This window comes from Nomascus leucogenys, chromosome 5 (genome assembly GCF_006542625.1).
Source record: "Nomascus leucogenys isolate Asia chromosome 5, Asia_NLE_v1, whole genome shotgun sequence".
Lineage (NCBI taxonomy): Eukaryota > Metazoa > Chordata > Mammalia > Primates > Hylobatidae > Nomascus > Nomascus leucogenys.
Window position 1 is genome coordinate 126,421,188 of NC_044385.1, and position 12,942 is coordinate 126,434,129.

Sequence of the window (12,942 nt, forward strand, 5' to 3'; positions counted from 1 at the left end):
GTTTATTGAGCACTCTTTTTTTTTTTTTTTAAACTGGAGCAATCTTAATCACCCAGTAAAATATATTAGGTTCTGAACTAGTTCTTGGTATGTTTATTTTATTTATTTATTTATTTTTTGAGACAGAGTCTCACTCTGTCGCCCAGGCTGGAGTGCAGTGGCGCAATCTTGGCTCACTGCAAGCTCCGCCTTCTGGGTTCACGCCATTCTCTTGCCTCAGCCTCCCGAGTAGCTGGGACTACAGGCGTCCGCCACCATGCCTGGCTAATTTTTTGTATTTTTAGTAGAGACGGGGTTTCACCGTGTTAGCCAGGATGGTGTCGATCTCCTGACCTCGTGATCCGCCCACCTCGGCCTCCCAAAGTGCTGGGATTACAGGCGTGAGCCACCGTGCCTGGCCTAGTTCTTGGTATGTTTATAAAACGTTTGTGATAACATAGGAAAAATGTCTATTATGCTAGTTAAAAAACAAAAGGGTGCAAATTATATATGCAGTATCATTATGAAAGTGTATTTAGAGAAAAGACTAAGTAAAAATGTCAATACTATTAGGATTCTCTCTCTCCTTTTTACTTTTGAATGCATATTTATTATAGAAATTTTGGACACATAAACACATGTGCCTATGTGTATCTTTTAATTTCTTTTCCTCGATAAACCACCAGTTGCCACATGTATTGCCAAGATTAAGAAGACTTTATGTAGGTGTAGATTTTTACCTCAAACATAATGAAAAATAGATAATAAAAGTTGCAACTTTTTTGTACCTCAAAGGCAATGGCTTTTAACATTTGATAATGAAAGTTACTAAGCAAGCTGCTATCCAAGTGTATCTATGAGTAAATAGCTTTAATCAGATAACATTGGGCTAGGGGAGATTAAAACAAGAATTTAAGGCATAACCTTATGATCTGGTGGAGGAGAAATTGTAACAGTGTGCAAAGCAGTTAAAATGAGATTGTTGGGTAGATGAGATTATATGCTAAAATTTGCACTGACTACTCTCAGAGTTTAGATTAAAGGAGATTCATCCTAAATTGAAGTACTTCGGAAAGATCCAGTGGTAGATGTGAAACTTGAAGTACATCTTCTATAATAGGTAGTATCTAAGGACAATAAAACAAGTGTGGATTTAAGTTTAAACAAAGACTTAAATGTATTCTTTTTAAAGGATTGTGAAGTACTCAATTTCTTTCTTACAGAAAAAAACTACAATCACAATTACAACAACAAAATTGACAGTAACAGGATCTGAAGTGGACAGAGGGCAATAGGGCAATAGAGGAGGGGGCATCCTGGTCTGAGAGCAGAAGAGCAACTTGAGGTTGGGGGCATACCAGGCAACGATAACCTTGAGGAAGGCCTTGCTTTGAACACAGGGACATTTAGAAGCCCTTTGCAAGCAGGGCTGGTTTTCCCTACAATTGGCATTATTAAATAATTACCGAATGTATATATTTGGATATTTTATAGTAAGATATTGACCTGAAAATCCCTTGGGCATTTACTTGATCTTTTACCTTTCAATACTCAATATAATTTTTTACTAAAGTGGAAGATATTTATTGAATTGACAAAGAGAATTCTTAGCTTTCTAAAAGACTACTTTTTTAGTTTTTTAAGATCTCATTTAAAACAAGGTATTTAAAAATTATTTCATAACTGAAGACTCTAACAGAAATACTCAGGTATTTGCCACCTTTGACTTTTTTTTTTTGGTAGAGGAGTGGGTCATAAATGTTTAGGTATATGTTTGTGTTCCAGTTTTTATATCTGCCTTGCAAAATAATTGTAATCTGGAAGTTTCTGAAACTGGAAAACCATTAGGAAATTAGGAAAAGTCATTTAAAAAGATAGTAATCCTTTCATCAGTTAAAAAGAATAGACTCCTTTTAAAACTAAACAGTTTACTCTTTTTCATATTGAATGCTCAGCTTCTATTATGCAAAATAAATAGATTTAAATATTATAGAGTGAGTAGTCTTAAAAATGGAGCGTACATTCCTGAATTTTGAGTAGCTTTAGAACTTAATACACATATCATTTCTTTTAGGAATAAATGTAAAATGGATGAAGATTGAATGTGAGAGTATTTAAATGATTCTCAAGATTTTCTGGTTCATGTGTTGTGATATTGAACTCTTTCTTTCGTCTTAGGCTTTAATTTGTGCCTGGTGCTGACCTGATGCTGTGCAGGGACACTCACTGCATCCCTCCATTCAGTCCCTCTAATTATCCCAACTTCCTGGGGAGCTTGCTTAGAACTGGGCATGAGTTCTCGTTATTAAAATATTGGGCTACTCTGGCTACATGTAACAAGGTAGTTTTTGATATCAAATTTATGTATTGATGAACGGAATAGGAAGCTAAAATTGTTTGCTGTGATTTTACATAAAGAGGTAGGGGATATTATGGAAATTATTTGGTTAGACAATGAATTAGGCTGTAATAAATGAAATCATGGGTAATAGAGTTCTTGAGTTTATTTGTTGCATTGTTGCTTTTTAGTGCATACTCAAAAAGAAATATGACTATAAATGATATGCAGAACAATCAGATATGCAATTTTGTGTGTATTTGCAGATGATGGTAATTCTGTTTGCTGGGCACATCTGTTAATGCAGAAATTTGTCTCCTCAGGTTCATGTGAAAATGGCGGATGAGGCCGTCTGTGTTGGCCCAGCTCCCACCAGTAAAAGCTACCTCAACATGGATGCCATCATGGAAGCCATTAAGAAAACCAGGGCCCAAGCTGTGAGTCTGAATGAATCTATCTACTGCAGCTGTTTCATATGTAGTGAGCAGAAAGCTAGAGTTTGTATTTAAAAAAAAAAATAGGAAAGAATGATTGAAAATGCTGTTGCAGTTAGTTCATGTCACATGAGTTAAATGTGGTCGAATTCGCTACTGGAAATCAAAGGCTTTGTAGCATCTGGCAGTGTTGGTCGCTGATCCTGCAGGTGGCTGCTGGATTCAGCTTTCACACCAGGGAGCAGTTTCAGTTCATTTCCAAATTTGCTAGGAAAAAAGAAATCCCAATTAGTTTTGAGTATTAACCCTTTCAGTGTAATAAGAGCATTTTAAAAAATTCTGTGTTATAAACAGGATCCAAAGACTCTGTTCAAATTCCATTTTAATAATTTAAAAATTACTTATACCTAGTACACGTCCAGAAATAAAAACAGCACATTTGGTAATTATTTTAGTTTGTTAATGTCAGTAGACTGCTCATAATTTACAAGGATAAATCATTCTCTTCACCCCCAGTTCTGTTTGAATAGAGTGGAATCCAAGGAAAAAAATGATTTCTGACATCAGAAACAGTGTTTATTCTTTTATTTTCTTTTTTCTTTTTTTAATTATCAGAACTAATTATATATAGTGTTAAAAACTACGCAGAGTTATCTCTAAAATTGGATGGAAACATCCAACACCAGCAGTTAAGCCTGGAGCGCTTCAATTAGTGCTCACATTTCTTTTGAAAGAAATGTTTTAGTAAGATGCATGTTTAAATAAAAAACCTAATTCGTGAACCCATATTATAGATGTTTACAGTTTATTAGCACAGTTAGTGAAGGTAAAACACTTTAACTTTTTGACTGTAGCTTGCCAAAATAAATATGTAGTTGAGTGTTGATAAAATGAAATTGGTGGAATGAAAACTCTTCTTCTCTGATACAGTAGTTTAAATTCTTCTGTACCATGTTCATAAAGCTTAGTTCAGCATTTTTTTTGCTTGTTTTTTGAGATGGAGTTTCGCTCTTGTTGCCCAGGCCAGAGTGCGATGGCGTGATCTCGGCTCACCGCAACCTCTGTCCCGCCAGGTTCAAGCGATTCTCTTGCCTCAGCCTCCCAAGTAGCTGGGATGACAGGTGCTTGCCACTATGCCCGGCTAATTTTGTATTTTTAGTAGAGAAGGGGTTTCACCATGTTGGTCAGGCTGGTCTTGAACTCCTGACCTCAGGTGATCTGCCTGCCTCAGCCTCCTAAGCTGCTGGGATTACAGGCATGAGCCACTGTGCCCAGCTGGAGTTCAGCATTTAAAAGTTGCTGATAGGTAGCTATTTCTGGATTATGATACTGGTTCCTTCAGAAATTTGACTTTCTTTTTAGCAGAATTATTTTACTAGAAGTATGTTCAACACTGGCTGATACTGAAGTGGCTAAATTTATGTTTGGCCAGTGTGGGAGAGCCAAAAATTACTTGACTGGATCAGGCTGGTAGATTGTAGCAATGTGGCTTGTGGGTGAGGATAGTATAAAGTAGTTGTGAATGGCAGAGTTTGGGGTGAGGAAGGAAAGAAGAGTAGACATTAGAAGAAAAAAAATTCAGAGCACAAAATAAAAGTAAAACCACACCTCCATTTTAGTTCAGGTTGATAGAAAGGGCTTGTTGGTAGTTGCTGAGTATTATTAATGCTGTCAGGAATAAAATGTGTTAGCTGTCCTAGTAGTCTGGGTTTTGGAAATTACCAGTTCGTGAGTACTGTAAAGAAAGGAGAATTTAGAGTTTTTCATCCATCTTGCCAAGGTTCCTTTTACATAATTCTTTGACACACCAGCCATTGTGAAATTCTCCAGAATTGTGGACAAAGTTAGCCTCAGGAAAAAGAGAGAGAGTTTTGTTGAATAGTGTAGACAAATGGCAGTGGGCAGGAAGCTATGTGGGCATATACTCCCCATTATGGTTAGAACAAGGGTAATGTGTGGAAAATGAATCAATTAGGACAAAGGGAGTGTGGAGAAAGTAAATACAAGAGGCAGTTTCTTGGAATTTGATTCTGATCCTAGAAATGTGAGTTAGAACTGATCAGTGTATAAGAGAAGTGTACTTATTCAAGGCCTCTTGAGCAGTAAATATTAATACATAAATGCACTGTACATTTTGCTTATAAAGCTTTTGCAATATGATAAAATTGAAAGTGCTTTTTGCTTTCATTTCTAAGGTACATCCAGGTTATGGATTCCTTTCAGAAAACAAAGAATTTGCCAGATGTTTGGTAAGTTGGTAATGAACCAGAAACTGTTCATTTCTATTTCAGAAAGCAGTGTGGTAGCATAGCTTTTGTAAACGTGGGTAGTGATGGATTATAGAATTTTAATTAACCCAGCAATTCTTTGAAAATTGTTTGTGAAAAGTGAAGTGGTTTTATTCTGAAACTCAACGTTTATTTGAAGAGTAATTATAAAAATAGAAAAGTTTAGAAAATCACCATTACACTGAATGAATGATACCTGGTTTATTATATACTGCATGGTATTTGAATTAAAGTTAAAAACTTCAGATTTTTAACTGTAAATATGTTAGAGAGTTTAGTGAGTTACTGTAGTGATTTAATTATTTTGTGGCATTTAATATCACATCTTACCAATGCCTCTATTTTGAGTGAAGTTGTTTTTAATGATCTAAATGTCCCCTTCCAGCTAGATGAATTAACGTATATTTGTTATTAAATTGATTTTTCCAGGTATATTTATAACTTCATTCAAGATGGTACTGAAACCTTATTTTTTAGGACTAGAATATGATTTTGATTAATGTTTGTACATATGGTTGTTATTAGACCAATTATGCCAGGTACTATATTAATTTATTCTAATATGTAATACTTGTTTCTGTGGCATACAGTCATGTGTTGCTTAACAACGTGAATACATTCTGAGAAATGCATCATTAGGCGAGTTCATCCTTGTGCGAACATCACAGAGCCTGCTTACACATATCTACGTGGTAGAGTCTCGTACACACTCAGGCTAAGTGTGTTATAGCCTATTGCTCCTAGGCTACAAACCTATACATGTTGCTGTACTGGATCCTGTAGGCTGTTGTAATATACTGGTAGATATTTGTGTATCTAAACATGTAAACAGAGAAGATACAGTTAAAAATACAGTATTAGAATCTATGGAACCACTGTCATACGTGTGGTGCCTCATTGAAATATTCTGTGGAGCATAACTGTACTCGTATTCTGTTCTTCCACGGATTGGAAATTATTTGTGAATGTTGTTATTTTCTAGATGGAATTTCCACTTAAAATCTATAACTTTAACTTGAAACGATTATTAAGATCACAGAATTGTCTATTTTAACCACCTTGCTTTATGGGTCCAAAACTAAGGCCTAAAATCCTGAGAGGGCAAATTACATGTACGCATCCAGAGGTTCCAGTTTCCCAGGTTTTATGCAGCGTGTCTACGTTTCTTTGTTAATATCCCTTTTTATTTTTTATCTTCCTTGGAATTTTGACCAAGATTCTGTTATTATAAAAACTATTTGAATATAATACTTAAATTTAGATGTGTATGTGTGTATATATATAATGTAATGTATTACATTTAAGTCTGTATAGATGAGAGGTTGGCACACTACAGTCCACAGGACAAATGCAGCCTGCTGCCTGTTTTTGTAAATAAAATTTTATTGAAACACAGCCATGCTCTTTCATTTACGCATTGTCTATGCTGCTTTTGTCCTGTGACAGCAGAGTTGAGTAGTTGTGACAGAGACCATTTGGCCTATCAAGCCTAAAATACTTTTTCTGTGGTCCTTTATAGAAAAAGTTTGGGAACTCCTGCTATAGATGAATATCCAAATCCAAATTATATGAGTAGGATAAGTGATGTGGTGCCAGTATTATACATTTATTCCTATACAGTTAATACATTTATTTATTTTATATATATAAAATATTATATACAGTTTGTGCATTTTTTCAGTTATTAAAAAAATGCTGCTTTTTTTTTTGAGACATAGCCTTGCTCTGTCACCCAGGCTGGAGTGCAGTGGCATGATCTCGGCTCACTGCAACCTCTGTCTCCCAGGTTCAAGCTATTCTGCCTCAGCCTCCTGAGTAGCTGGGATTACAGGCACACGCCATCACACCTGGCTAATTTTTGTATTTTTAGTAGAGACGGGGTTTCACCATTTTAGTCAGGCTGGTCTCAAACTCCTAACCTCGTGATCCGCCCACCTCGGCTTCCCAAAGTGCTGGGATTACAGGTGTGCCACTGCGCCTGGCCAAAAAATGCTTCTTTAGAGTCTGTTTAAGGCCTTTGAGAAGGATGTATTAATAAAAATGAATCCAGTCTGGTTCCTGCGCACTGGGTGCTCATAGTCATGTTACGGAAAATAAGTTGATACACATATAACTTCACTTCAGGGAAGAAAATACTGTGAGATAAGATCAATATCTTTGTAAATGAAAGTAAGAAGGATGATTTCCATCTAGGGTTCTACATTAGAGAAAAACCTGTAGAATATACAACCTCCTCCTTTCTTTCACATGAATTTTCTTTCCAAACCTATTTCCCCATTTCCCTTTTATCAGTGCTGTGCCTCCACCCAGCCTGACTGTGCGCTGCTCCCATGCGTGGCTGGCTCTGCCCTCAGTGCTTTCCTCACTCTCTCTGGGTGGGCGTGCCTGGCCTCCCACCCACCGTGTCTAACTACTGCCTGCCCTTGAAGGCACATTTCACATGCAGCCTCTGTGGGGAAAGGGTTCTAGATCCTTCTGTTGAGAAGTAATTTATTTCCTTGGGCTTTTTGTTTCAATTTGATTGGAATGTTTTTGTTTTTGGAAAAATGATTTGTGCTTTATCTGATACATTGTTTTTACTTAATATCTCGGACTAAAATGATTTTTTGATTTTTTTTCATAAATGCTGTGTATTTGCTTTAGAAAGTGTACAATAGGCCAAATTCCCCCAATGTAAAAACACACCAAACTTTATAAGGCTGATAATTTTTTATGCCGAGTTTATGCGAAGTGGGACTGGATTTTATACAGTCCCTGCTGTCCATGACTTGAAAAAGATCATGTGGGCCGGGCGCGGTGGCTCACGCCTCTAATCCCTGCACTTTGGGAGGCTGAGGTGAGCAGATCACTTGAGGTCAGGAGTTCGAGACCAGCCTGGACAACATGGCGAAACCCCGTCTCTACGAAAAATACAAAAATTGGCCAGGTACGGTGGCACGAGCCTGTGATCCCAGCTACTTGGGTGGCTGAGGCAGGAGAATCGTTTGAGCCCGGGAGGTGGAGGTTGCAGTGAGCTGAGATCATGCTACTTTACTCCAGCCTAGGCAACAGAGCGAGACTCTGTCAGTTTTAAAAAAGAAAAAAAAAAGATCATGTCTTTTTGTTATTGCTTAAATAGTTCATAGAAAAAACAAAGCTACACATAATCCTCATAAGAATAGTGATTTTAAATAGTTTCAATGTGCTGAGCCAACAGATTTTATTTCCAAGCTGTTTTCTATTCTGTATTTTCCCTGCAGGCTTCTTTTATTATAAGCATTAAAGGACCATCCATGGGAGACTATGAGGATTGTTAGGATGAGGCAAAGACATCTTAACAGAGATTACAAAGAGCTTCGAAACGTGAAACTACCTTCTCTGGAAAAGTGGGATGTTGGCTTGAAGATATTTCCTAGTATTCTGTGTTTTCTTTCTGGTTTTTCTATGTTGTTTTAATCATATTATCATACCTTGTCATTTCAGGTAACATAGCATTATAAGTTATAGTAATTAGTTTCAAGAGGAACATATGTTAGAATTTGTGTTTTGTGTTTGGATTCTGTTTGTGTACTTGAAAGATACACGTATATGTAGATGGATAGTGAGTTCCATCAGGATGCTCAGCGTTGAAAGCATAGGAGGGAACTGTGCTGAGCGTGTGAGGTTTGGCGATTGTGCTCTTTTATCTTCTTTCTTTCTTGAGTTTTTAGCAAGATAAGAAATATAACTACTGTAAAATGAGAGGTAATTTTTAAAATAGCCACTGGGTTAACCAAAAACCTTTTAAATAGCTGTGGCATCCAGTGTGGGCAAGGGTCACATAGTTTTGTTCCTGGAAGTGTAAACTGTTTCAGACCTTCCCCCCCGTCTCCAGAAATTTGCTAGTATATATCAAAATTTAAAACATCTATATGTTCTTTAATTTAGCAGTTCCACCCTTAAGAATCTCACTTACAAAGATATACTTGAGAAAATGTTCATGGTAAGGTGTTTCATAATAGCAAAATTTAGAAAGTGGTCAAAAGTAAAATGTGGAGAATGATGGCTTCCCTGTAGGGTCATTGGTCCTCAGTTATAAGGCTGCAGTCCATGGTGTGTTATAGTTTAAAGTGTGTTGTAAGCACTTTGTAACTAACACTAAAACTCTGAAGTTAGCAAGTTTGCCAGTGACTTTGTTTAACAATTTTTTTGTTTATAAAATAGTTTAAAGTGGATTAAAAATGATCCATATGATACTCTACTCATTCATATATAGACTTTTTTTTTTTTATTTGAGTAGGAAAAAGTAGGAGAGACTTAGACCTTGCAAGCCCGTGGTTGTTTATAACGTATTTTCACTGTGTGGCTGTAATCAGCTCATGGAAATACATTATCTTTACATATCGCAGCTTAAGAAGGGTTGAGAATTGTTACTGTAGTATATTTTGTGTAGACATCATTTTAATGACATAAATTTTCTTATTAACATTATTATATTTTCCATTTTGGACACAGACCTTTGATTTTAGTATATTAAAATTTTTAATTTTTGAGAATGTAAAATCCTAAGAAATTTAAGCACATGAAAACATTGAAAATTAGGATTTTTTTCCATCTTTGAACCTTCGAAACAAAACCCCAATTTAAGTCTTTAGAGGTCACCACTGTTACCTTCTGGAGCATGTGTGTCTGTATGTGTGTGTGTGTGTGTGTGTGTCTGTCTGCGTGTGCTAGAAGTTTGCTATCGATTTGTTATGTAAGATACTCTTAGTTGCTTAAGTAGGACTTACCTTTTTTATATGAAAAGAAGTGGCATAGAACTTTTCTTATATAAGAAAACAGTGGTCCCTAGGCTTTTAAAAATAAATATGGAATACCTACCTGCAGATAAGTTATTTAATCTTTATGACAACCTATGATGTATTCTTATTTTTATTCTTGCTTTTATGGAAGAGAGAACAATCTCTGAAAGGTTAAATGCCTTGCCCAGTGTCACATAGCTGGTAAATTAGAGTATGGATCCCTTGTTTAGTATATGTTCCAGACTGACTCTCAGATGCATTGGAACTGGGCTGGGCTGTTAGTGGTATTTGTTTTTAATCAATAGCTTTAGCTGGCATCTGTTCTTGCTGTTGGTGGAGGCTTCTCTCTTTCTACTCCCTTCCCCTCTTCCCCATTGGTGTATCATCATAGAGATCTAAAAAATAGAGTTGTTTCTTTTGTTTTTCTCATCTTGTAACTTGGATGCCAGTGAAGGCAAATCCTCACTTGGATTTGCTAACTTACTAAGTAAGGTAACTGAGTGAGCTTTGCTCGGTTAACTGAGTGCCAGAGCTGCAGCATAGAGATGTTGGTGCCTTTTACCACTCGTTGATATTCTTAAGTGGAACTAATGAAGTCTCCCTGGATTTGGAGGAGAAATTTCTGTGACTCCTTTTTCCTTTTCACAATAATTTTATAATATTTTTCTAATTGTGACTTGTACATATGTGATGTTCAAAAGAATTGATAAGAACTAATGAATGCAACTTTATAAAACCCTTATTATGACAGAATATCTTTTGAAATGTTTGAGAACGTTTCCTTTCCTATATGTTGGCTTAAGTTCAGCTTTTAGAATATTTGAAGATTTTGAATGCGGTGTGGAATACCAAATGCTCTAAGGTGAATGCCTGAAAAAGGAAAACTCTCCCTTTACAGTTAGGGAGTCTTTTAAGGATGTAGACTATAGGTCAGATACTTTTAGGGCTTGTGGGATTTTGGGGAGTGGTTTCAATAGGAAAAGTCTGGGATTTGATGAGGCTGGGATTTTTTTCTCTTTGCTTGAGGTTAAAACAGGTTGAAATGTGATGTTCTAGTTTTCCTATTACGCTCTCTCCTTACTGCCCTGTGCATCTATTAGCTCATTCTGGAGTCGGAATGACAGGTAAATTCTTTCTCTGCCACTTAGTAGCTGCGTGATCTTGGACAGGTTTAATGTCGGCCTCTGAAGATTGTGTTTTGTTCTTACTATTGGCATGATATGTATTTCTCCATCCGTGAGTTTATGTTGAAAATACTGTGTGTTTCTTGTAGCCAGGATGTAGTTGTGTCATGCTTTTGAAATAATTCTGATGGTCTCTATTTTTAAATTGTAGTGTTTAGACTATTAAGTTTTTTCTTCTTTAGTTTGCCTTAGTGTATTTTCTTAAATAGCAGCTTTATTGAGATTTAATTCATGTGTCATCATGCTCACCCTTTAAAAGTATACAATTGAGTGATTTTTAGTATAGTCACAGAGTTATGTAACCATCACTACTATGCAATGTCAGTAAAACCCATTAACATTTAATAAATGATCAAGGTGGTTGGATTTATGTCTAGCATTTTATTATTTGTTTTCTGTCAGTCTCCCCTTTTATTCCTTCTGTTTTCCTTTTCTGACTTGGATTATTTTAATAATTTTTGAAATTCCATTAAAATTTGTCTATTGGATCTATCTATTTTTCAGTGTTTTTTCTAGGATTGCAATATCCATCCTAACATTTCATAGTCTAGTTAGAGCTAATATGATACCATTTCAAGTAAAATGTAGAAATTTTGCAATCATATAGTCCATCCTCCTTCTCTTCCCATCACTATCCTCTATGTTACAGTTGTTATATGTATTTCATCTGCATGTATTACAAATTCTAAGGGAAAGTGTTATAATTTTGTTATAAACATGTTGAGGTGAGTTAGGACATTTCTTTAAAATGATCTGTCAGATTTAAAATATAGAGACAAATCTCTAGATTAAATATTTTATTTGAGAATCACAGAATTGGAATTTGAGACATACACATGGGGTCTTCAGTATGTCCAAGGAACAAAGAGAAGGTTGAAGGTTTTATTAGATAGAAAAAAAATGTTACTGATTATTTTGAAAGAAAGTTCATTGGTACTTGTAAAGCTTTGGGAGCTGGCAGGCTCGGATAGGAGAGTGACAGTGGTGGTTAAAAACTAGTCTTAGAGTGATAGCAGGTTGTTTCAGCGGTTACTAGGTAAAGTTGGTCTTAGGGTTACAGCAGGCTGTTTCAGCAACTGTGCCTCTGGACGGTTCAGTTCTTGGAGCCTGTGCTATGTGCCCTGAGTGCTTTTTTCTCCTGACTTGTTGACTCTTATGTAGTTGGGTATAGAAGAATGACCCAATTCATATAATCAACTTTCACAGATGCAGATATCATTCAGTTGAAATTAAGACTCATTTTCTTTTGGTCCATTCAGAAAATGTTGTATTTTAAAATTACATATGTATTTTTATTGTGGTAAAGCAGACATAACATAAAATTTACCCTTTCCCCAATTTTAAGAGTGTGGCTCAGTGGCTTTAATTTTATTCACAATGTTTTGCAATCATCAGCTTCAGAACTTTATAATCACCCCAAACTGAAACTGTACCTATTAAACACTAATTCCCCATTTCCCACCTACTCCTAGCCCCTGGTTCTGTCTCTGTGAGTTTACCTTTTCTAGGTACCTCACATAAATGGAATCATATAAGATTTGTTCTTTCATGTCTGGCTTATTTCACTCAGCATAATATTTTCAAGGTTCATCCAGTTCCTTCCTCTTTAAGACTGAATAATAGTCTACTCTGTGGATATACCACATTTTGTTTCTTCATCACCTGTTGATGGACATTTGGGCTGTTTGTACCTTTTGGCTGTTGTGAATAATGCTGCTATGAACACTGGTATATGAGTATCTGTTTGGGTCCCTGCTTTTGCTTCTTTTTAGTATATAGCTAGGAGAGGAATTGCTGGGTCCTATGGTAATTCTATATTTAACTTTTTGAGGATCTGCCATACTGTTTTCCATAGTGGCTGTACCATTTCTCATTCCCATTGTTGTATTGTTTTTAATAACCACCAAATCATGCCTTTCCTTAATGCAAGCTCTGGGTAATTAGTTGACTGATTGGATA

At 36.1% G+C, this 12,942-nt stretch overlaps 1 protein-coding gene across 6 annotated transcripts in view; it reads left to right on the forward strand.

The window, feature by feature from the left end:
• Positions 1-12,942, forward strand: part of PCCA (propionyl-CoA carboxylase subunit alpha) — a 439,915-nt gene that overhangs the window by 60,602 nt on the left and 366,371 nt on the right. For 5 of the 6 annotated variants that reach the window (XM_030813631.1, XM_030813630.1, XM_030813633.1 and 2 more), the window contains 2 exons: positions 2,641-2,754; positions 4,947-5,000. In XM_030813631.1, coding sequence (XP_030669491.1) covers positions 2,641-2,754; positions 4,947-5,000 — 168 coding nt within the window. Of the gene's footprint in view, positions 1-2,262; positions 2,321-2,640; positions 2,755-4,946; positions 5,001-12,942 lie in introns of those variants that run through there. The other variant, XM_030813636.1, reaches the window with a different exon arrangement.